This window comes from Microcaecilia unicolor, chromosome 2 (genome assembly GCF_901765095.1).
Source record: "Microcaecilia unicolor chromosome 2, aMicUni1.1, whole genome shotgun sequence".
NCBI classification, from domain to species: Eukaryota; Metazoa; Chordata; class Amphibia; order Gymnophiona; family Siphonopidae; genus Microcaecilia; species Microcaecilia unicolor.
The window spans coordinates 313,169,620-313,194,398 of NC_044032.1; the positions used below are offsets into that span (position 1 = coordinate 313,169,620).

The 24,779-nt window shown below is 44.9% G+C and overlaps 1 protein-coding gene across 2 annotated transcripts in view; it reads right to left on the minus strand.

The window, feature by feature from the left end:
• The window catches only part of RAD23B (RAD23 homolog B, nucleotide excision repair protein), a 340,024-nt gene that overhangs the window by 82,062 nt on the left and 233,183 nt on the right, over positions 1-24,779 (minus strand). For both annotated transcript variants that reach the window (XM_030194313.1, XM_030194314.1), the window contains exon 7: positions 16,450-16,561. In XM_030194313.1, coding sequence (XP_030050173.1) covers positions 16,450-16,561 — 112 coding nt within the window. The remainder of the gene's footprint in view (positions 1-16,449; positions 16,562-24,779) is intronic.

Below are 24,779 nucleotides of genomic sequence, written 5' to 3' on the forward strand. Positions count from 1 at the left end.
TACATCCATCTGCTAATCCTGGCCAGGCAGACGGTAGTACACTCCTATCACTATCCTTTTCCCCTTTACACATGGTATGTCAATCCATAGGGATTCTAAGATGTGTTTTGATTCCTGCAGAATTTTCAATCTATTTGATTCAAGGCCCTGCTTAACATACAATGCTACCCCTCCACCAATATGATCCACCCTTTCGGTATGATATAATTTGTACCCCGGTATGACAGTATCCCACTGGTTATCCTCCTACCACCAGGTCTCAGAGATGCCTATTATATGTAATTTTTCATTTAGTGCAATATATATTCTAAACTCTCCCTTCTTATTTCTTAGGCTCCTGGCATTCGCATATAGACATTTCAAACTATGTTTGTTCTTCCTATTTACATCTTGCTCAGTAGTTGACAGTATTAATTTGCAATCTCTTGTCTGTTTTTTTTTTTTTTTTAATTTAAGGATACCTTATCTACTATGGTCTCTTTTGCAACCTTGCGATCGGGATACCCTATTTTCCCTGTTTTGGCGATATCTTTTTAAGATACCTTGGTCTAAACCATGCGTTTCTGAACAACTGTTGGACTTTCCCCAGGTTCTAGTTTAAAAGCTGCTCTATCTCCTTTTTAAATGTTGAAGCCAACAGCCTGGTCCCACCCCGGTTAAGGTGGAGCCCATCCTTTCAGAAGAGGCTCCCCCTTCCCCAGAATGTTGCCCAGTTCCTTACAAATCTAAAACCCTCCTCCTTGCACCATCGTCTCATCCATGCATTGAGACTCCGGAGTTCTGCCTGTCTCTTGGGCCCTGCAAGTGGAACGGGTAACACTTCAGAAAATGCTACCCTATTGGTTCAGGATTTGAGCTTTCTACCTGAGACTAAATTTGGCCTCCAGAATCTGTCTCCCATATTTTCCTATGTCATTGGTACCCACATATACAAGAGGTGACGTGCAAGTGACCAGGCAATCCTCACATCCACCAGCCACCCAGCTATCTACATGCCTAATAATCAAATCACCAACTACAACAGCAGTCCTAGCCCTTCCCACCTGGGTAGTAGCTCCTGGAGACGCATCCTCAATGTGAGAGAAGGTTGCATTCCCTGGTGTACTGATCCTGTCTACAGCATTACTTCCAGCAGCACCACAGTGATGCTCTCCTTTTAGAAGGCATCCCTCCTCCAAGGCAACACAGGGGCTGCCAAGATTGGAGGTGGGAATTCTCTACAACATCCATGTAGGCCTCCTCTATGTACCTCTACGTCTCCCTCAGCTCCTCCAAGTCTGCTACTCTAGCCTCAAGAGAACGGACTCGTTCTCTGAGAGCTAGGAGCTCTTTGCATTGAGCACACACATATAACCTCTCACCAACTGGGAGATAATCATACATGTGGCACAATGCAAAAGACTAGATAGCACCACTCTTGCTGCTAGACTACTGTCTGCATCTTAGTATTAAAGAGCTGTTTAATTAAAACTTAAGGTACTAGGAATATCAGATAAATATAATGAGCCTTAAAATTGTTGTAATTTGTAATTTATTTAGGGTTTGCTTCTTAAAACTAATAAAATGTACTAAAACTCTAATGAAAACTCCTCTCTTGTTGTCCTAATTAGAATAATTGACTATAATAAAGAGTTGAGCTAGGGGAAGATGAGGACTGAACTGGGCCCTTCTTTGCCTTCTAGAGACTATCTGTTAATGCTATGGCAGAAAATTCAAGTTTAAAAACAATAGGGAAAAGGGTATGGAGACTAGCTCATAAAGTTTGCATGCTTTTTTTTTTTTTTAATTCTGTGTTTATCAATATACTACAATTCCTCTTTTAAACCCTAATCTAAGCACAGAATAAAATGTCACTTACCCACAGAGATGTTCTCTTCTCTCAGAACTTCTCAGAAAAAAAGTTTAAGTGGGACCTTTCCTCTCTTTATAGTTTGGATTCTAAGGAGACTGTTTCAAACAAACCCTTTGAAGCTAGACCAGTAACCTCTGCAAATATTCTACTTCCTCACACCTTAATTAACACCTAATTCAGGTCAGCAACAGTGCTACCTCTCCAGCAGGCAAACACGGAATATAACAATTTTAGGACAGTTTAAGTCTTGCTACTCTTCTTTTTATACTATTTGCTGTTAAGTTTCTACCTCTAGAGAAAGTTTCAGTTTAAAACTAAAGGGGAAAGGGATTGTACACAATCACGCTTATTTTCAAAAGAGAAGGGCGCCCATCTCAGCATAATCGAAAGCTTATTTTGGGCGTGTCGGAAGCATAGCGAAGGCGGGACTGGGGGGTGCATAACACATGAACGTCCTCGACCCATAATGGAAAAAAAAGAGCATCCCTGACGAACACTTGGATGACTTTACTTGGTCCTTTTTTTTCTTACAACCAAGCCATGAAAAGGTGCCCGAACTGACCAGATGACCACTGGAGGGAATCGGGGATGACCTCCCCTTACCCCCCCCAGTGGTCACTAACCCCCTCCCACCCTTAAACAAAAAAACTTTTTTGCCAGCCTCAAATGTCATACCCAGCTCCCTGACAGGAGTATGCAGGTCCCTGGAGCAGTTTTAGTGGGAGCAGTGCACTTTAGGTAGGCGGACCCAGGCCCATCCCCCTCTACCTGTTACACTTGTGGTGGTAAATGTGAGCCCTTCAAAACCCACTGTACCCACATGTAGATGTGTCCTTCACCCCTCAGGGCTATGGTAGTGGTGTACAGTTGTGGGTAGTAGGTTTTGGGGGGCTCAGCACCCAAGGCAAGGGAGCTATGCACCTGGGAGCAATTTCCAAAGTCCACTGCAGTGCCCCCTAGGGTGCCCGGTTGGTGTCCTGGCATGTCAAGGGGACCAGTGCATTACGAATGCTGGCTTCTCCCATGACCAAAGGGCTTGGATTTGGTCGTTTCTGAGATGGGCGTCCTCGGTTTCCATTATCGCCGAAAATCGGGGACGACCATCTCTAAGGACAACCATCTCTACGGTTGACCTAAATTTTGCGATTTGGGCGTCCCCGACCGTATTATCGAAACAAAAGATGGACGCCCATCTTGTTTCGATAATACGAGTTTCCCCGCCCCTTCGCCGGGATGTCCTGCAAGGACGTCCTCAGGAAAACTTGGGTGCCCCTTTCGATTATGCCCCTCACGGAAACTAGTTAATAATGCTTGCTTCTTTTATTTTTTTTATAAGACTGAACTGGGCCCTACTGTGCCTTCTAGACACTATCTGTTAATGCTGTGGCAGAAAATTCAAGTTTTAAAACTATGGGGCTAAGGGTATGGAGAGTAACTAATGAAGTCTGAATGCTTTTTTTTTTCTCTCTCTCTCATTTTCTTTTTAAATTTTAACTGGGTTTATCAACATCCTACAATTCCTCTTTTAAACCCTAATCTTTAGGTTACCAAGCATAGAATAAAATAATGTCACTTACCCACACAGATCTCCTCTTCTCTCAGAACTTATCATCATCTGTATAAATGTAGAACTGAGTGTCCATTGACCGAATCAGCTCAGCTAGTGGCTTGAGGTAGATACTGAACAGAATAGGTGTCAGTATCGCTCCTTGTGGTACCCCGCAGGTCAGTGTCCATGCTGGCAATCAGTTGCTGCCAAACATTACGGATTGTTGCCTATATTCAGTCATGCTAGCATATCATGATCCACAGTGTCAAAAGGTGCTGAGAAATCTGGCAGTACTAACACCGAGACAAATCATAAGTACATAAGTATTGCCACACTGGGACAAAAGGTCTATCAAGCCCAGCATTCTGTTTCCAACAGTGGCCCAACCAAGTCACAAATACCTGGCAAGATTCCAAAAAAGTTCAATACATTTTATGCTGCTTATCCTAGAAATAAGCACTGGATTTTCTTCAAGTCATTTTATGGTCTATGGACTTTTCCTTTAGGAAGACGTCCAAACTTTTTTAAAACCCCGCTAACTGCCTTTACACAATTCTCTGGCAATGAATTACATGTTGAGTGAAGAAAAATTTTCTCTGATTCGTATTAAATTTACTACTTTGTAGCTTCATCGCATGCCCCCTAGTCATAGTATTTTTGGAAAAAGTGAACGATTCACATCTACCCGTTCCACTTCACTCATTTTATAGACCACTATCAAATCTCCCCTCAGACATTTTTTTCTCTAAGCTGAAGAGCCCTAGCTGCTTCAGCCTTTCCTCATAGGGAAGTTGTCCCATCCCTTTATCATTTTCGTCGCCCTTCTCTGTACCTTTTCCAATTCCACTGTATCTTTAATGTCCTCATTTTTGTTTTCCATTCCTTTCCTAATAATACCTAACATTCTATTTACTTTATTAGCCACATCACACTGAGCAGACGGTTTCAACGTATCATCAATGACGCCAGGATCCCTTTCTTGGTCGGTGACTCCTAACGTGCAACCTTGCATTACGTAGCTATAGTTAGGGACCTCTTTCCCACATGCATCACTTTGCACTTGCTCACATTAAACGTCATCTGCCATTTAGACGCCCAGTCTCCCAGTCTTGTATGGTCCTCTTGTAATTTTTCAGTATCTACTACTACGAATAACCTTGTGTCGTCAGCAAATTTAATTACCTCACTAGTTACTCCCATCTCTAGATCATTTATAAATATGTTAAATAGCAGCAGTCCCAGCACATACCGCTGGGGAACCCCACTATGTACTCTTTTCCATTGAGAATACTGACCATTTAACCCTAATCTCTGTTTTCTATCTTTTAACCAGTTTATAATCCACAATAGGACAATCCCTCCTATCCCATGACTCTCCAATTTCTTCTTGTCTTCATGAGGGTACTTTGTCAAATGCCTTTTGAAAATCCAGATACACAATATCAACCGGCTTACTTTTATCCACGTTTGTTCACCCCTTCAAAGAAATGTAATTTATTTATAGATTGGAGAGGCAAAATTTCCCTTCACGAAATCTATGTTGGCTTTGTCTCATTAATCCATGCTTTTAAATATGCTCTCTAATTTTGTTCTTTATAATAGTCTCTATCATTTTGCCCGTCACCGACGTCAGGCTCACCGGTCTATAATTCCCCTGATCTCCTCTAGCACCTTTTTTAAATATCTGCATTTAATTGGGCCACCCTCCAATCCTTCCGTACCACGCTCGATTTTAAAGATAAATACATATTACTAACAATCCCTTTTCAGGTTTCTGTGAAGATCATCTAGTAGGGATACAAGGGACCGTTTCTGTCCCATAACTGGGTTTTGAATCCAGATTGACATGGATCTAGCCAGTTTATCTCTTCTAGCCAATCATTAAGTTGAAACACAGACTTTTTTGTTCTATAAATTCACTTGAAACAGGATGTTGGATCTGGTCTGTAACTTTCAAGTTTGTCCTAGTCAAGGTTGTTTTTTCTTTAGCAAAGAAGTGCCATCACTACCCTTTTTAATGCTGTTGGTTGTTGCCCATTAGAGAGAGAGGTGTTCACATTTTTGTGGCGCCTTCAATAAGACCCATACTTGCCTGCTACACTATCTTTGCATGGGGCACTGGTCAAGGAGGATAGTTATTTTTAAGGTCTCTTAGGATTTTGTTTAAGGCTCTCCTCTGTCATGGGTTTAAAAGGGTCCATCTTTCTCTATCAGGAGGGGGAGAGTTTTGGCACCCCTGGTTGACTGGTTGGGGACTGAGTGGGATTGCCTATAAATCTGGCGGAGACTTTTAATTTTGTCGGCAAATAAGAAGCAAAATCATTGCAGTTAAGTTTAGACTGGACAGGCTGGTTCTGTTGTGGGGGTTTGCAGTAGGCTGTATACTATAGTGAAATGCATTGGCTGACTTGGCAGCCTGTGCAATCCATGAGAGTACTGTTTTTTGGTTGATAAGGCTTGGCGGTACTTTGCTGTGTGCGTCCTACAGTTCAGCCTGTCTTCACCCAGGCGAGATTTTCACCATCTCCTTTCCAGTTTCCATCCACGGTTAAGGATCCGAAACTCTGGAGAAAACCAAGGTGAGCATTTGTGAGTGAGGCATTAGACCTTTTTTAGCGGTGCTGTTTTCTCTAAGGGTCTTGGCTAAGTGTGTATTCCAGATGTCAACTTGTTCTGACATTGTAGTTGTCTCTTCATCCACAAAAGGATAGTCCAAGGCCTCTAGGAAATTTTCAGCATCAGCCTTTTTTTTTTTTGTCTCTGATCTCCTTCCAAACTCTGGGAGGTGCCACTTGTTTCAGGTGGTCACTTAGGGAGAATTTAATTAGAAAATGGTCTGACCATGATAAGGGCGTTATTTCAATACTGTTACCCCAGAATTCTGGGATATCCACCCTTTGTAGAATACCAGGTCTAGTATGGTAAAATTATGTATCATACCTGATAATTTTCTTTCCATTAATCATAGCTGATCAATCCATAGACTGGTGGGTTGTGTCCATCTACCAGCAGGTAGAGATAGAGAGCAATCCTTTTGCCTCCCTATATGTGGTCATGTGCTGCCGGAAACTCCTCAGTATGTCGATATCAAAGCCTCCATCCGCAGGTCTCAGAGAATTACACCCACAACAGGGACGCTTCTGCCCAGCTCACCACCCGCCGAAACGGGGGGAGGGGAATTAACCCAGCTCATCCCCACACAAGTGGGGGAGGGGAATCCGTCCAGCTCTTCCCCGCGGAGCGGGGGAGGGACACCACCCCGCCAATGCGGGGGGATCTGGCTTATCCTGCAACCGCAACCGTGGGAGGAGCTGACTGACCCTAACACCGCCGAAGCGGGAGGGGTACAAAGCTGCCCTACAGCCGCACGAAGCGGGAGGGAGTGCCGGCAGAATTTATGTCTCAATCCAGCCCCGTAAAACGGAGGGGAGAGGAATGCAGCAGCTCACTGTAACACAAACTCGTCTCAACTCTTGAAAAATCCAATTGACAAAAACTTGAACACGAAGTCCTCCTGAACAGGAACTGAAGACTAAACTTGAACCTGAAATGCAACCAGAATATAAACAGTACAGATATCTGGGATGGGGCTATGGATTGATCAGCTATGATTAATGGAAAGAAAATTATCAGGTATGTTACATAATTTTACCTTCCATATCATCATGCTGATCAATCCATAGGACTGGTGGGATGTACGAAGCAGTACTCACCCAGGGTGGGACATTGAAATCCCTGACCGCAACACTGAAGCTCCAAACGGGCCTCCGCCCCGAGCAGCCACAGTACATAAGTACATAAGTACATAAGTAGTGCCATACTGGGAAAGACCAAAGGTCCATCTAGCCCAGCATCCTGTCACTGACAGTGGCCAATCCAGGTCAAGGCACCTGGCATGCTCCCCAAACGTAAAAACATTCCAGACAAGTTATTACCTAAAAATGCGGACATTTTTCCAAGTCCATTTAATAGCGGTCTATGGACTTGTCCTTTAGGAATCTATCTAACCCCTTTTTAAACTCCGTCAAGCTAACCGCCGTACCACGTTCTCCGGCAACGAATTCCAGAGTCTAATTACACGTTGGGTGAAGAAAAATTTTCTCCGATTCGTTTTAAATTTACCACACTGTAGCTTCAACTCATGCCCTCTAGTCCTAGTATTTTTGGATAGCGTGAACAGTCGCTTCACATCCACCCAGTCAAGCGGTAATGCCTGGAGAAGGTATGGGCCGATGCCCAAGTTGCCGCCTTGCATATCTCTTCCAAGGAGACGGACCCGGCCTCTGCCATCGAGGCCACATGAGCTCTAGTGGAGTGAGCCTTCAGCTGGATAGGCGGCACCTTCCCCGCGGCCACATAAGCCGCTGCAATGGCTTCCTTGACCCATCTTGCCACTGTAGGCTTAGCAGCCTGCAGACCCTTACGAGGACCTGCAAACAGGACAAACAGATGATCCGACTTCCGGAAATCATTGGTCACCTCCAAGTATCTGATGATGACTCGTCTCACATCCAGAAATTTGAGAGCAGAGTATTCCTCTGGGTAGTCCTCCCTACGAAAGGAAGGGAGACAGAGCTGCTGATTCACATGGAAGCGAGAAACAATCTTGGGCAGGAAGGAAGGCACTGTGCGAATAGACACTCCTGCCTCAGTGAACTGCAGAAAAGGCTCTCGACATGAGAGTGCCTGGAGCTCGGAAACTCTTCTGGCTGAAGTGATAGCCACCAAAAAGACTGCTTTCAACGTCAGGTCTTTCAGAGATGCCCTCGACAAGGGTTCAAAAGGCGGCTTCTGCAAGGCTCTTAGTACCAGGTTGAGATTCCACGCAGGCACCACTGAGTGCAGAGGAGGGCGCAGGTGATTAACTCCCTTGAGAAAACGCACCACATCTGGCTGCGAAGCCAGGGAAGCACCCTTCAGGCGGCCCCTGAAGCAAGCCAGAGCCGCTACCTGGACTTTAAGGGAACTGAGCGACAGGCCTTTCTCCAGACCTTCTTACAGGAACGCCAGCACTGAAGAAATTGGAGCAGTGAAGGGAGAAAGTGAGCCTGCTTCACACCACGCTGCAAAGGTACGCCAAACCCTGGCGTAAGCAGTAGAAGTAGAGCGCTTCCTCGCTCTCAGCATAGTGGCGATGACCTTGTCTGAGAAGCCCTTCTTCCTCAGACGCTGCCGCTCAATAGCCAGGCTGTAAGACCAAAGGGGGAGGGATCCTCCATCACCACGGGACCCTGATGCAACAGGCCCTGCTCCACTGGCAGCCGCAGAGGGTCGTCCACTGAGAGCCTGATCAAGTCCGCATACCAGGGACGTCTGGGCCAGTCCGGACCCACCAGGATTATTCGGCCCGGATGCTTTGCCACCCGGTCTAGTACCCTGCCCAACATGGGCCAGGGCGGGAACACATAGAGAAGCTCCTGTGTCGGCCATACCTTTAGCCTAGGCTCTCAAGACATCATACAGTAAGTCTGCCAAATAAGCCAAGCCCGATTCCAGGGCCAGCCAATCAGCCCTCAAGGAAGGATCCGAGGGGGAAGCCCGCTGCACAATCGTCAGGCACGCCCTGGCCACGTAGGAGCCGCAAACTGAGGCCTGTAAACTTAAGGCAGCTGCCTCGAAGGACAACCTTAAGGCCGCCTCCAATCTTCTGTCTTGGGCGTCCTTTAGGGCCGTGCCACCTTCCACCGGCAACGCCGTTTTCTTAGTCACCGCAGTGATTAAAGAATCCACGGTAGGCCAAAGGAAGGCCTCACGTTCACTTTCAGCAAAGGATAGAGGCGGGACATAGGCCTAGCCACTTTGAGGCTCGGTTCCGGGACATCCCATTGAGCCGAAATTAAGGTGTGCATGGCATCATGCACGTGGAAGGTTCTAGGCGGGCGCTTCGTCCCCAGCATAATGGCGGAGCCAACAGGGGCTGAGGGAGAGACGTCCTCTGGAGAGGAAATCTTCAAAATGCTCATGGCCTGCACTAACAGGTTGGGCAAATCCTCTGAGCTAAAGATCCGCGCTGCAGAGGGGTCATCCGCTCCATCCGAGCGGGAATCCGTCTCCTCCAAGGAATCCCCAAAGGACCGTTGGGAGAACTCAGATACGCTGCCCTCATCTACATCAGAGGAGACAGAGTCCTCTAAGCCCTGGGAATCCACCCGAGGGCGTTTACTTCCAGGGGCCTCAACCCCTTTATCGGACAAGGGAGAAGGGGCAGTGTTTTGCATAAGGAAGGTCTGATGCAGCAGCAAAATAAACTCGGGGGAGAAACCCCCCAGACTGTGCACTTCAGCAGCCTGGGCCACAGCCCTAGACGCACCCTCAACCGGCGCTCGCAAGAGCGGGGGAGAAACATGCTGCGCATCCAAGATGGCGTCCGGCGCGACACTCCGCGAAGGAGCCGCGCGGGAAGAACGGCGCTTAACTTTAGCCGCTTTTTTGCCGTCACCCAAATCAAGGGCGGCCATGGCATGAACGTCTCCCAGCTCAAGGGCGGCCCAAGAAGAAGCTGTCCGAGCAGAGTGGCCGGCCAAGATGGCAGAGGCGAGCAGCGGGGGATGGGCGTTTATGGCGGGAAAAACCGCCGCACCGGAGGAAGACCCGGGACACTGACCGGCCTCCAAACTGACACCCACCAAGGGCGAATCAGACTTTAAGACCCCCGCATCCCCGCTAGAGGCGCACACGCGGTCCGGGGAGCGATTCTTCGCGCCCTCGCCCTCCGACGCCATAGGCCACGTGGAGATCGATCGGGGAACCCCCTGCCCGCTATAAAAAGGTAAAAATTACCTGCTTCTCGCTCCGAGCTGTAACGAACTGGTGTCCCAGTGAGTAGCTGCAATAAACGTTTACATAAACGTCGAAATAAACGCCCTTAAGGACGTCTAAAAATTTTTTTTTTTTTTTTTTTTAACGGAGCCAGCGGGAGGGGGGAGAAAAGGAGGGACCTGGTACCACCAGGTTTGCACTTGCTCAAGAAGAGCCCTCAACCCCAGGTACTCAACAAAACCTAAAAAGTAGGCTTGGAGACCTAGCCAGAGCTGCTGCTGTGTGTGACCACCACCTGCTGAGAAGAGAACATACTGAGGAGTTTCCGGCAGCACATGACCACATATAGGGAGGCAAAAGGATTGCTCTCTATCTCCACCTGCTGGTAGATGGACACAACCCACCAGTCTATGGATTGATCAGCATGATGATATGGAAGTGACCCTTTTTGTGGTTTGGAGAATTGATCACCTGTGTAAATCCTAGTGCTGTCATCGTGTCCAGAAAGGCAGTTGTGGTGGTATCTGGGGTTTCAATGTGTAGATTGAAGTCTCCCATGATCACCACCCTAGGGTAATTCAGGGTCACTTGAGTAATCAGGTCTAAGAGTTCTTGCACACAATGTGTTGTTACGCTCAGTATACCATGAGCAGCCAGATTGGTTTCTTTTCTTCAAGTTGGATTAAAACAGATTCTGATTCATGTAACTAGGCAGTTTGATTGTATCGCGAATCAAGACTGCTACCCCTCCAACCCATCTTCCTGATCTTGGTTGATGTTGGATGCTGAAACCTGTTAGGCATAGTTCAGCCAGGGGTAAACCCCCACTTTCATCTAGCCAGATTTCACTTATTCCTAGAATGTCAAGATGATGTTCATTTATGGCATCATGGATCACTGAGGATTTCTTTGCAGTTGATCTGGCATTCACCAGTCCTATAGTTCTCAAAAGTGGTCTGGGGATGTTGGGGTGTGGCAATGAGGTGATCTTTTAAGTACTGTCATGTTTTGCACTTTTGCCTTCTCTTTGGTTGGTGGGGATTATGGTTTCCTCTCCCACACACCACTGGGATGCTCTGATGGTCTTTGGGACCAAGCAACATTTTTTTTGTCAGAGGGTGGTTACACATAATTGCACTGCAGTCCACCCTGTGGAGTTCACCCTGTGGATCAGCAATGCAGGGTTAAGGCTTTAAATCATCTAAAAGAACAGACCTTTTTAAAGTTGTAAATTCAGACCAGGCCTTTGACATCCAAACGCTTCCAGCAGTAGAGAAACAAATGGCTGTACTTAACACTTCTATGTGAATTTCTTTGGAGACAATGCAGAGGGGTTGATAGTTGCCTTTAGTTTTAAGGAATCTAACAGTCAGAATTTTAGAAATAGTTATATAGGTAAAATAAATTTTTAACTCACGGAGTGCAGGTATGAACTTCAGAGTTTCTGGTTCTGACATCCTTGGATGGTCCAATTAATGTAGGTTGCTGTAGGCTTTTTCTTTGTTGTCCAGGAGGAGGGTTAGATATAAATATAAGTACATAAGTAATGCCACACTGGGAAAAGACCAAGGGTCCACTGAGCCCAGCATCCTATCCACAACAGCGGCCAATCCAGGCCAAGGGCACCTGGCAAGAGCCCTAAACGTACAAACATTCTATACATGTTATTCCTGGAATTGTGGATTTTTCCAAAGTCCATTTAGTAGCGGTTTATGGACTTGTCCTTTAGGAAACCGTCTAACCCCCTTTTAAATTCTGCCAAGCTAACCGCCTTTACCACGTTCTCTGGCAACGAATTCCAGAGTTTAATTAAGAGTTGAGTGAAGAAAAATTTTCTCCGATTTGTTTTAAATTTACTACACTGTAGTTTCATTGCATGCCCCCTAGTCCTAGTATTTTTGGAAAGCATGAAAAGACGCTTCACATCCACCTGTTCCACTCCACTCATTATTTTATATACCTCTATCATGTCTCCCCTCAGCCGTCTCTTCTCCAAGCTGAAAAGCCCTAGCCTCCTTAGTCTTTCATCATAGGGAAGTCGTCCCATCCCGCTATCATTTTAGTCGCCCTTCGCTGCACCTTTTCCAGTTCCACTATATCTTTCTTGAGATGCGGCAACCAGAATTGAACACAATACTCAAAGTGCCGTCGCACCATGGAGCGATATAACGACATTATAACATCCTCACACCTGTTTTCCATACCTTTCCTAATAATATCCAACATTCTATTCGCTTTACGAACCGCAGCAGCACACTGAGCAGAAGGTTTCAGTGTATTATCGACGACGACACCCAGATCCCTTTTCTTGGTCCGTAACTCCTAACGTTCTTTGTGAGTTAGTTCTATCTCTGTGTGCTGGCTGCATTGGATTGTCTGTGTGCTGTTTCCCGTTCCAGATTTCAGCCCAGTTCGGTCCGGATCTTCCAGACTGCCAGACTTCCTCTTTCTGTTTGAACCTACACAGCACCCATAGTTTCCTGGTGATTGCTGCAGCTGAGCCTCAGCTGCTGCTGGGCTTATTAGCTAGTTTGAAACCTTCTGCTTTGCCTTTGCAGCGCCTAAGGCCCTGGTATGTTGGTGCTTGTGGCACTTCTGCCTAGCTTAGTTTCCGGTTCTTGTTCCCTGCCTGATTCTAGTTTAGTCTTTGTGTAGTTTAGCTTGTCCTGTCCTAGTATTGATTCTTGTTTGTATTTCTGTGTCTAGTTCTTGGTTCCTTGTGTGTTTTGTTTGGTGACTGCCTGGCAGCTTTCTGTCTTATTTCTTATCTGTTTGTGTTTCTTGTTTTCTGGCTGCGCTGGCAGCTTTTAGTCCTTCCCTGTTGTGTGTTACCTGTTGCTATCCTGCCCCTGCCCTGTCCAGCAAAGCCCTGCCGGCCGCCTGCACCCAGGGGCTCAACTCCTGGGGAAAAGCGGCTAAGCGCAGGTGAAGACTAGGGTTCCTGCTCTGCCTATTCCAGCTTGTTTGCCTCTGCGGCAACCCAAGTCAGGGGTTCCAGTCCTGTTCTGCCCTGTCCCAGGTTTGAGGGTGGTTTTGTCTGCCACTGCCGCTCCTCGGCAGTAGCCCAACGGCTCACAAACCTAGTTCCTGTTTGGAAGACGTGACAAGGACCCACTGATCTGAGGTAATCTTGGTCAACTCCTCGAGAAAGAGGGAAAGGCGTCCTCCTACAGCTGTAAAGGAGGAGTGGAACGGCGTCCCATCATTGGGCCTGCCGCTGCAGAGCGTTTGTCCTAGCGAAAAAAATTCCTCTGCTGAAAGCGGACATGTTGAGTAAAACCAGCAGAGCGCCCTGGGCGATACCTTCAAGCTTAACAGAAGCGAGGTCTGGAGGAGAAGGGAACCACTTGACCCTTGGAAGAAGGCCGCGGCCTATCCTCAGGTAACCGCTGGGGTTTAGCATCCCCCAGAGGTCTTTAACAATCTTCTCGAACTCCTCTCCAAATAACAGAAGGCCCCGAAAGGGCAACTTCACTAGCCTTTGCTTAGAGGCCATGTCAGCCGCCCCAATGCTGTAGCCATAGAAGGCGGCGAGTGGACACCGCCACAGACATCTGTTTAGCCGAAGCTCTGACCAGATCATAGAGGGCGTCAGCTAAAAACGACAAGGCCGACTCCATGCGCGGTGCAACCTCAGCGAGGGACTCTGCACCATCCACGGGCTGTTCCACTGCCTGTTGTAACCAAGAGAGGCAGGCTCGAGCAGCATAAGAACTGCAAACAAAAGCCCTTAAGGTTAGGCCCGAAATCTCAAAGGACCATTTTAGCACTGATTCCGGCCGCCGGTCCTGAATGTCCTTCAGGGCAACCTCTCCCTCTACTGGGAGGGTGGTCTTTTTTGTCACCGCCGTGACTAAGGCATCCACTTTAGGCATCCCAAAACCGGCCAAGTGCTCCTCACTCAGAGGGTAAAGATGCATCGCCCTGGCCACTTTCAAGGGCCCCTCCGGGTCAGCCCATTGAGCAGAAATAAGCTCTTGGATGGAGTCACGAGCAGGCTTCTTAGTACTCGCCATCCTTGGATTGCCAGAGGAGGCGTCGCCTTGAACAGGGTCCTCAATAGAGAGGGCCTATAAGGCATCGGAGATAAGTGCTGGCAGCTCATCGCGGTGGAAAATCCTTACCGCAGTAGGATCATCCAGATCCAGTGGCAAACCGGCTGCTTCCTCTGGCTCTTCAGACCACGAAGGCCGGCCAGATCCCTCAGAATCCCCACAGCCCGACCACGGGGAGGGAAAGGGGGGAGCGCCACTCTCCGATGGGGAATTTACCCATTTATGCTTAGCGTGCATCCAGCGCTCAGGGGCATCCACGTCTGGCATCAGCCCCGGGCCATCATCAGTTGGAGGGGAACCAGGTACCAACGCAGTGTCAGACACCTGCGGCAGAGCTCTTTTCAGCATGAAGGATTTATGTAAAATAAGCACAAACTCGGGGAGAAAAACTCACCCTGACCTCCTGTCTCCGAATTAGGAGCCACGGGGAACGGAGCTCCTCTGGTAGCCTCGGCCCGAGGCGTCCCCCTGCTCTCAAGACTCCTCCGCAACTGCGGGGGTCGAGCCATGCGGCGCTTCCAAGATGGCGCCCGCTGCCAGCTCCATCGAGCGGGAAGAATCATCGCTCGCCATGCTCGTACTGGCTCTACCGTCTACACAGCACGTTTTACAGAGCCCCGCTGCTGATCTGCGCTTGCCACAACGGGAACAGCGCTTAACTCCCTCAGCAGCCATTGCTGAAAAACGGCGGAATAAAATTCAAAATGACGGCTTTGCGCCAAAATCACCCCCCGATCCGAAAGCCGTCCGCGGGCCCTCCCCGGAGGAGCTGAGTACTGTTCTTACCTCAAAGGACCGAGCCCATGAGCTCCGGTCACGCTGCACAGTAAGGAAAAGCCTCAGAAATAGCAGCGTTGAAAAGTGTGGGTTTTTTTTACACTGTGAGGAAAGTTGGAGGCAAACAGCTACAGAGGCACTCCGGAGGCAGAAGAGGGTGGGAAAGGAAGGGAGAGGGTGAACCTATATGCCTGCATCTACACTGGGGGAAGGGTAAGGCAGGGAAAGGGCGAACCTATGTGCCTTTAAAGTGGGCTCCACTTAGCCATAACACCCCTGCTACAACTGGCAAAAGCAAAGGAGTCACCCCAGGCAGAATCTTCAAGGAGCTGAACAAGCTGCATCCAACCCTGCTGGGAAATAGAGAAATACTGAGAGGCAGATGGAGCTAGCTGTCCTAGAGGCACTATGGTTTTCAGTGTTCTCTATCTCCCCCTGCTGGTAGGTGGACACAACCCATTCGTAATGGATTCATCTGCTGCTGATGACAAGGAAAGGCTAATTCCTAAGCAGTTTACCATCCCAAATTTACGCACTTAAACTCCTGCTATATTTTTGTATCAAAAGCATTTATTTAGTGAATTCTATTTACCATAAAAACTACTATGCAAGATCATAATTGCACTACTTGCAATCGCATTACAAAAAAAAAAATTGTAAACAGTAGTCCCCCCCCCCCCCCCCCCCCCCCCCACACCTTACAATCCCTTGTGTTCTAATAGTGTAGTCAGGACAGGAGTGATCCCCAGTTGCTCTTACCCAAATCAGCTCTACTCTCAAAATGGCTGAGACCTCTTGCAGCACTCTCACAAGACTGCCACTAGAGGTTATGGCAGCCATTTTGAAAGAAAACACAGCATGGGCAGAAGTGACTGGGGATCAGACCGCCAGGGATTGTAAGATAGGCCTAGGGGTTGCACCTACAAGTGGGCAGGAGCAAAAGGCAAATCCTGTTTGGAGGGGAGGGAGGGAGACAAAAAGGACAAAGCACAAATTATCGGCTTCCACTGAAAACACATTATTACTTTTGGATAAAACAAACCATGGCCGTAGCCTTTTGGCTGAAACAAGGCAGACAAAGGATTTGGGACCAGTTTTGGCAACAAAACTGAAATTTGGTTTGCCTCAATTTCTATGGAATTCCTACAAAACATCAAATTCTGTTCTCACTGTTCTAATTATTCTTATTTGTTTTTAAACACCAAGAGCTTATCTGTATTTTAAATGTGCTTTCCAAAACCATGACCATCTATTGTCAGTGATCACAGCTCACAGGCAGTAATTTTTAAGAAAGAGTGGCAATCTTTTTGAGATCAAACGTGTACTCTTACTTTTTAATAAAACAAGAACATCCTTTCTTGTCTACACCTCCCAACATATAAGCAGAACTACACTTTGTCACATACTTCATCAGCTGGATAGCCAACCTCTATCTAGCTGAGAGAGACCACACTTACCTCCCGAAGGAGCTGTTGTATTTGTTGTAGCTGCTGCTCCTGCTGCTGGCTGAGGTGCAACTGCTTGAGAGGGATCAGCCACAGCTTGCGTGTCTCTGTCCCCAGGGATGCCCTAAATATAACATAGTGTGTTAACGGGTAGCCTGAAATTATACTTTATTTTATCCTAGTATGTGTTATACCATCCTTTGTCCAAACACCAAGATGGTTTACAAAACCATATGGCAACTGTTAAAATAAAGTCAAAAATGCAGATTTAGCTTTTAGATTTTTGAAGTTACTCATCTCGCCCAAATCTGAGCTCAAAGTTATGTACCCGAGTAACTTATCTCCTGCCCAAGTGGGCCTACAATCTGAATTGTAACCGAGCCAATAGAGGATGAAGATCATCAGGAGTAGATCCTTGGCTTACCAGTTCTTACCCTATTGCTTTAAATACTAGCCTACTGTTCAACTCCATGAATTGCAAAAGATGCCAATATGTACTCAGAACACATTCCAACACAACTGTGGTTTACTCTTTTGTTTTACCTCATTCACAAACTATAAAAAATGCTGGAAAAGAAAGCCTCGATTCAGGTTCCTTAATCGTCTAGTTTCAAGGTAACCAAATTTTGGATTAAAAACCTCACAAGTACTAGACCTAGCTCTGTATTCCAACTAAAGGAATTTATCTTCTCTATATGCGAATGTCGGAGTTTCTAGAGTTTCACAGTACACAAACTACTCTAGCAGCAGTTGCAAGTAACAAGCATGGGTTTTTTTTTAGGAGGGTTGCATTTCAATTAAAATTTTAATCACCATTAATGGTATTTTTTCCCCAAAGAAACATACCTTTAAATATGCAATCAGGATTATAAATTTTTATCAAAATGCAGCCCTAAAAAAAAAAAAAAAAGAATAAAAAGTAATAAAAAGATAATACAAAAATAATTCCAAATTAAAGCGTCTAAAACAGCACACAGAATAGCTATAAACAGCCTTACAGTTTTATTTAAAATATTACCCGCACAATAAAATATACATACATAATAAATCAAAAACTAAAGTAGCCTACCCTGCGGTTCTGTGTAAGCCACATTGAGCCTGCAACTGGTGGGAAAATTTGTGGTATAAATGTATTAAATAAAATAATCACAAAAAAACCCAACCTTACATACAATATACTCACTAGACCATAGCTAAAGCTCTATCTCAAAAGATATCACTACTCAAAATCATATTGATGTTATATTATCTTACTCATTCTATTTTCTCCTTAAGCTAACCTTCAAAGGCCTGTTGAAACAGAAAAAAAGTTTTCAAACTTCATTTAAACTCTGCACAACTTTTCAACGTTCTCAATGAAGGTGATAATCCATTCCAAAGTTCTGGACTGATAACTTTAAACACTGACGATCGATATTCTTCAAGTTTTAGATTTAAAAGATGGTATTTCCAATAAATTCAAGTTACATGACCCAAGTGTCCTTACAGGTTGATAAATTCGCAATGCTGTAGGCAATGACAGGAGAAACCAGATTTAGCAATGACAGGAGAAACCAGATTTAGCACCTCTATGAATTCTTGTTGCAGTTTTTTTTTAGCTATTTGTAAAGCTTCCAATCGATGTTTGTTCAGTCCCAACAAGCAGTCAAAGCATCGGGTCCTCTTAAAGATTTGTTTAATAAATCCTTGGAGACGGGAGAGGTTCCGAGGGATTGGAGAACGGCGGATGTGGTCCCTCTTCACAAAAGGGAAGAAGCTGGAAACTACAGGCTGGTAAGCCTCACTTCGGTTATTGGAAAAGTAATGGAAGCCATGCTGAAGGAAAGGATAGTGAATTTCCTGGAAGCCAATAAGTTGCAAGATCCGAGACAACATGGTTTTACCAGAGGGAAATCATGCCAAACGAATCTCATTGAATTCTTTGATTGGGTAACTGGAGAATTAATTAATCGACGTGCTATAGACGTAATCTACTTAGATTTTAGCAAAGCTTTTGACACGGTTCCCCACAGGAGGCTCTTAAATAAACTTGATGGGCTGAAGATAGGTCCCAAAGTGGTGAACTGGATTAGGAACTGGTTGACGGACAGATGACAGAGGGTGGTGGTAAATGGAGTTCGCTCGGAGGAGGGAAAGGTGAGTAGTGGAGTGCCTCAGGGATCGGTGCTGGGGCCGATTCTGTTCAATATATTTGTGAGTGACATTGCCGTAGGGTTAGAAGGTAAAGTTTGCCTATTGGCGGATGATACTAAGATTTGTAACAGAGTGGACACCCGGGAGGGAGTGGAAAGCATGAAAAAGGATCTGAGGAAGCTAGAAGAATGGTCTAAGGTTTGGCAATTAAAATTCAATGCGAAGAAATGCAAAGTGATGCACTTAGGGAGTAGAAACCCAAGAGAGACTTATGTGCTAGGCGGTGAGAGTCTGATAGGTACAGACGGGGAGAGGGATCTTGGGGTGATAGTATCTGAGGATCTGAAGGCGACGAAACAGTGTGACAAGGCGGTGGCTGTAGCGAGAAGGTTGCTAGGCTGTATAGAGATAGGTGTGATCAGCAGAAGAAAGGAAGTGTTGATGCCCCTGTACAAGTCGTTGGTCAGGCCCCACCTGGAGTATTGTGTTCAGTTTTGGAGGCCGTACCTTGCGAAGGATGTTAAAAAAATGGAAGCGGTGCAAAGAAAAGCTACGAGAATAGTACGGGATTTGCGTTCCAAGACGTATGAGGAGAGACTTGCTGACCTGAACATGTATACCCTGGAGGAAAGGAGGAACAGGTGTGATATGATACAGACGTTCAAATATTTGAAAGGTATTAATCCGCCAACAAATCTTTTCCGGAGATGGGAAGGCGGTAGAATGAGAGAACATGAAATGAGGTTGAAGGGGGGCAGCCTCAGGAAAGATGTCAGGAAGTATTTTTTCACGGAGAGGGTGGTGGATGCTTGGAATGCCCTCCCGCGGGAGGTGGTGGAGATGAAAACGGTAACGGAATTCAAACATGTGTGGGATATGCATAAAGGAATCCTGTGCAGAAGGAATGGATCCTCAAAAGCCTAGCCGAAATTGGGTGGCGGAAAGAAGGGTTGGTGGTTGGGAGGCGAGGATAGTGGAGAGCAGACTTATACGGTCTGTGCCAAAGCCGGTGATGGGAGGTGGGACTGGTGGTTGGGAGGCGGGAAGTACTGCTGCGCAAACTTGTACGGTCTGTGCCCTGAATAAGGCAGGTACAAATCAAGGTAAGGTTGACACATATGTTGTCTTGTTGGGCAGACTGGATGGACCGTGCAGGTCTTTTTCTGCTGTCATCTACTATGTTACTATGTTTTTGAACAACCATTCTAAATTTGGAAGGACTAAGAAAATCCGGTAATCTTTTCATCTTCAATTTGAAAAATAATTGCCTAACCATTTTAGTAACTTGTGGCTTCATGGATGAAGAATCAAAAAGGACCCCTAAATTCCAGATTGTATTAATATTAGGAATTAAGTCCTTTACCACAAAATCTCCAGTTACATCATCACATGGTGGTTTTAACCGACAGTGTATATTATGGAGGTTTTACTTGAAGCGCTAGTAATATTCATGTTGGACTTGCCATCACTGAAAGAAACAGTTTGACATTATAGATACGCTACAGCGTTCTCTAACCATCCAGTTGAGTCTGTTTGAATTGCTTAAGGGAGTTTTTTTTTCATCCCTTTTGTCTTTATTTTTGAGAGTGTCTGAATTATTGGACCCGAGGCAGGCACTGGTTCACCAAAACACACGTGTCAGGTCTTTATGAATAAAGGACTCTTGATTGTTCCAGTCTTGAAGGCCCTGCTGTGTTTTCTTCTTCTGTTGTGTACTTTTGAATCCTCTCTTGTTACCAAATCCTTTATCACAAAATCTCCAATTACATGGATGACTAGCCTATAAAAGTATTTGTTTTTGTAATGTGGAGTTTTAACCGATTTCCGTGTAGCCACTGATGCAGTGCATTCAAGCAAAGTTAGCATTTGAAACTTTTCCTCTACAGATTTATCAATTTCAATCAGAAACTGAATATCGTCTTAATTTTCCTTATCGGTTGGCACCCAAATCTATTAAATATTTAGGGATCAATATAATGAAAAGGTAGGAGGGCCTGTATGAGGCCAACTTCCCAGCAAAACTATGGGAGCTTCTATTGGAGTTGGATAAGTGGGAAGGTTTAACGAATTCATGGATGGGGCGGATCAGTGCGGTCAAAATGATTCTATTGCCCAAGATACTGTACTTATTTATGGCGCTCCCTATCTCGTTACCCGACAAATTTTTTAGAGGCCTGCAACGAAGGGTCTTTTCTTTCATTTGGAAGCGAAAGCCGCCACGGGTGCGTAGGTCAGTAATGCATCAGCCACGAGCACATGGGGGGATGGGAGTGCCTTCGTTCTTGCTTTATTATAGAGCGGCCCATCTTCGCATATTAGCTGAGTGGCACCATGGGAGAGCGAAAGCATGGAAAGTTATGGAGCAGTCTTTGCTTAAGTCCCACCCACTGAAAGCTATACCCTGGCTACCCGACAGAGCGCTAAAAAAGATAATAAAGGAGGCTCCCCCAATTGCGGGGTGGCCACTTACAACATGGAGTAAGATCCACACCAACTTCTTCCGAGGGCGCACATTTTTTTAAAAATATGACAATTCGATATGCGCCAGGATTTGGCCCGGGATCCGCAGACCAATACTTTAAGAACTGGGAACAAAGAGGTCTGTGGGAGCTAGGTCAGGTGTGGGAGGATGTGGAGCTTCTCACTTTCGAGGAAGTGCAGGAGGAATATGGAATCCCTGCCTCCAATGCCTTCCAATTCCGCCAATTGAGAGATTTTATTTTGAGACACACAAAAGAAGAGCTGAGCATGGAGGAAACACAATTAGAGCGGGCAATGGCTGGAGGAGGTGGTAGAGGAGGGATATCTCGGCTTTATAAAGCACTCTTATTACAATCACAGCCCATTCTGCATTATACTCGGAAGTGGGAAAAGATATTAGGAGCTCCCTATGAATACCATATGTGGGAAAGGGAGTTCACGTCTTTACTTAAAGTGTCAGTCTCTAATGCTTAGGTAGAAAATGGCTATAAAATATTATATTGCTGGTACTATACACCACAGAGACTAGCCAAGATGTTTAAGGGGGGGGGGGGGTCTGCTCTCTGTTGGCGCCAATGTGGCATGGATGGTGACATGGTCCATATTTGGTGGGCTGGTCCGCAGGCTCAACAATACCGGATGAGGGTTTTGAAATTGATCGCTAGTATAACAAAAATTGCTTTTCCCATGAAAATGGACCATTGCTTGCTGCATATAAGACTGCAGGGCAGCCAAAAAGTATGCGAGCAACTAGTACTGACGGCGGCATGGAAGCAACAGACTTTACCGGGATTAAAGGTGATCTGCGGAAACTGGACTATATCCAGTTGATGTCTAAGCTGACTGCCCATGCGACTGGGTTGACTGCTACCATACCATCGAGTTGGGATCCATACACGGAGTGGTTGGCACAACAGGACTCTACCTGTCAATTAACTAGGAGTGAGGGTGTGAAGGGGGGGAGGTGGGGTAGGGGAGATATAAACAGTTGGTTAAAGCTTTTCTGAAAGTGTTAAAATTCTAAGTTAGGAAATATCCTGCTGAATATTTGCAATTATATATGTATGTTTGATCTTTATTCAATAAAAATGTAAAACTTAAAAAAAAAAAAAAAAGAAACTGAATATCGTCTGCATACAATCTAAATTTCAACAATCTGCAGAGTGGTAACAAAAATATATTAAATATCACTGCTGATAGAGAAGAACCTTGAGGAACTCCTGCAAGTACACCCTACTTCAGTGGATTTAGCCTGGTCCTTTAAAACAAAAAAATTTCTCCCTGTTAGAAATTATGAAAACATGTCAGAACTCACTCAACCCTATGGATTTCAAATTAAGCAGTATATCATGATCAATTGTATTGAATGCTGAAGAGATGCCCAAGTTCACTAGGAAAAAGCATTTTCCCTTACCAAAACTCTCCTTGACTTTATCAGTGATTGAAATCATGTAATGCCAAGAAAGAGTGCCAAATTGATGCATGTCTAATACATTATGATGTTCAAGAAAAAAATAGTTGTTAATAAACAAGTTTTTGATAAGTTTAGCAAACAATGGTAATGACAATATCAGCCTATAATTAGCAACTGTATTTGATCTAAAGAGGAGTTCTTCAGTAGTGGTCGAACACCTGCATTCTTAAAGAATCAGGTAAACAACCCAATTGAAAGGAAAGATTAATGATATTAGTGAAAAAACTTTCCCCGACTAAAAGTTTTAAAGCTTTAATGATAGATGGATGACTATCTAGAGGACAAAAAGAATTAGTAATTTTACTCATTGTTTTCATCACTTGATCCTCACTCACCAATGAAAAATTCTTCAGTTCATCCTCTTGCAAAGGACAAATTATCTTGATAGGTAGCAAAGCAAGCCTAGTTTTTAGATAGAAGTAAATAAGCTCTGTTTCCCTAGCCTTCTCTGCAGCCTTTGATCTAGTGGACCATTATTTGCTACTAATACATCCGAGTGAGGTGCGTATTAAGGATACAGTGCTGCAATGATTTAGATCCTCTTTAAAAATGTTCCAACATAGTATCTCATGTTTCCCACCTCAAAACAATATCACTTATCTTGCAGAGCACCATTAGGGGCAGTCCTCCCACTTACTAAATCCGAGTCCACTGGCACATTTGATCCGATATTTAGGAATCCGAAGTCACTTATATGCTGATGACATTCAATTTGTTACATGTTCTGACCTTACAAATCCAGATCTATTGGCTCTTATCTGCAGTGGCTTTCTGGTCAGAGGACAATCATCTAAAAATCAACCCCCTAAATTCTAAAGTAATGTGGATTACAGGACTAAACTCAGCCCTAAATGTTTCTCCAACTCTTTAATGTCAGCATTTATAGTCCGCTTAACTTTTAAGTTCAAGGCGGAGTACAGACCATTTGGAAACTATATTGTAAAATATTCAAACACAGAACAGACAGGTGTACAATTAAACAGAAAAAAGGCCATTAAGAAACATATATGTGCTTTTAGACAAAGTAAAAGCAATCAAGAAGATAAGAGTAATCACAAGGGATAAGAGTTTGTATTCACGGTCATTTAGGACCTAAACATTTAAGTGGCTCCTGCAAACGTGGGATGAGGGTGTCAGTAGTATGACAGCTGTGTAACTGGGGGTCAGTGGGATTGCCCTCATTGCTCTGTCTATTTTGTAGTCACCTTACCTTGGTCTGTTCTGGTTGTCATTGTAGGTGTTATTGGGTCATTTCCTGGGATTTTACGTCCCATGCTCCCTTTGGAATACTCTTTAAAATCCTGGCTGTTACTTTCACTCAGAACTCTTTTGAGGATAGATTTTTTTTGTTTTTTAAGTTTAACATTTTATTGAAATTAAGTTTTAACATACCAAAAAAAAAAACAACAACCGAGAATTCAACAATGAGATCTACAATGTTGCAGCCGGATAATGAGAATATAACCAAACATATATTGGATATATGGATATCCTAATAAAATGTTTCAGAGAGAATGGCATAACATAGCAGTAAAAGTAATAGAGTAATCAAATAGGCTCAGAAATCAACAGCACAATGATCATAATTAAGAGCTCATGTGAGCTACATATGAGAACATGGGTGACCATGTATCCATAAATTTCCGATATTTCCCAGACATTTCATAGACAATGGCTTCATATTTATAATATAGACCTAATGAGGTCCAACAGTTTATCCAAAGACTTCCAATTTCTTAGGACATTCTGAATTGTGACTGCTACCATACATTTCCATTTTCTAAGGAAGCTATAAGTGACCACAAAAAAAAGATTCTCATAAGCCAAGGGCTTGCTGATGCACAACACAAGTTGAATTTTATCCCAGATGACCTCCAGAACCGATGAAAAAAGGGACAAAAAAACAAAACAAAACAAAACACAAGGTGGTCGATAGTATCAGCTTAAGAGAGACAAGACCAGCAGGTAGCCAATGAATGACAACAGTTTTAGTCTAAATAATATGTGTCCATATAACGTGATGCATCACAAAAAACAGTGTTGATAGAGGCAGACGCAGTGCACCAAACCAGTGAAGACCTCATAGCAACCCATGTTGGAGGAGAGATGGGAACTTGCGTTTCTTGTATCGAAATGGACAAAAGTGACAAAGGAATAACTTGCCACAGCCCTATGATGGATCTGTTTATAAATCTCTGAACCTGTTCATTCCTTGAGTCTTACCATAGCACTTATACTGGTTTGCTCCTTGGTA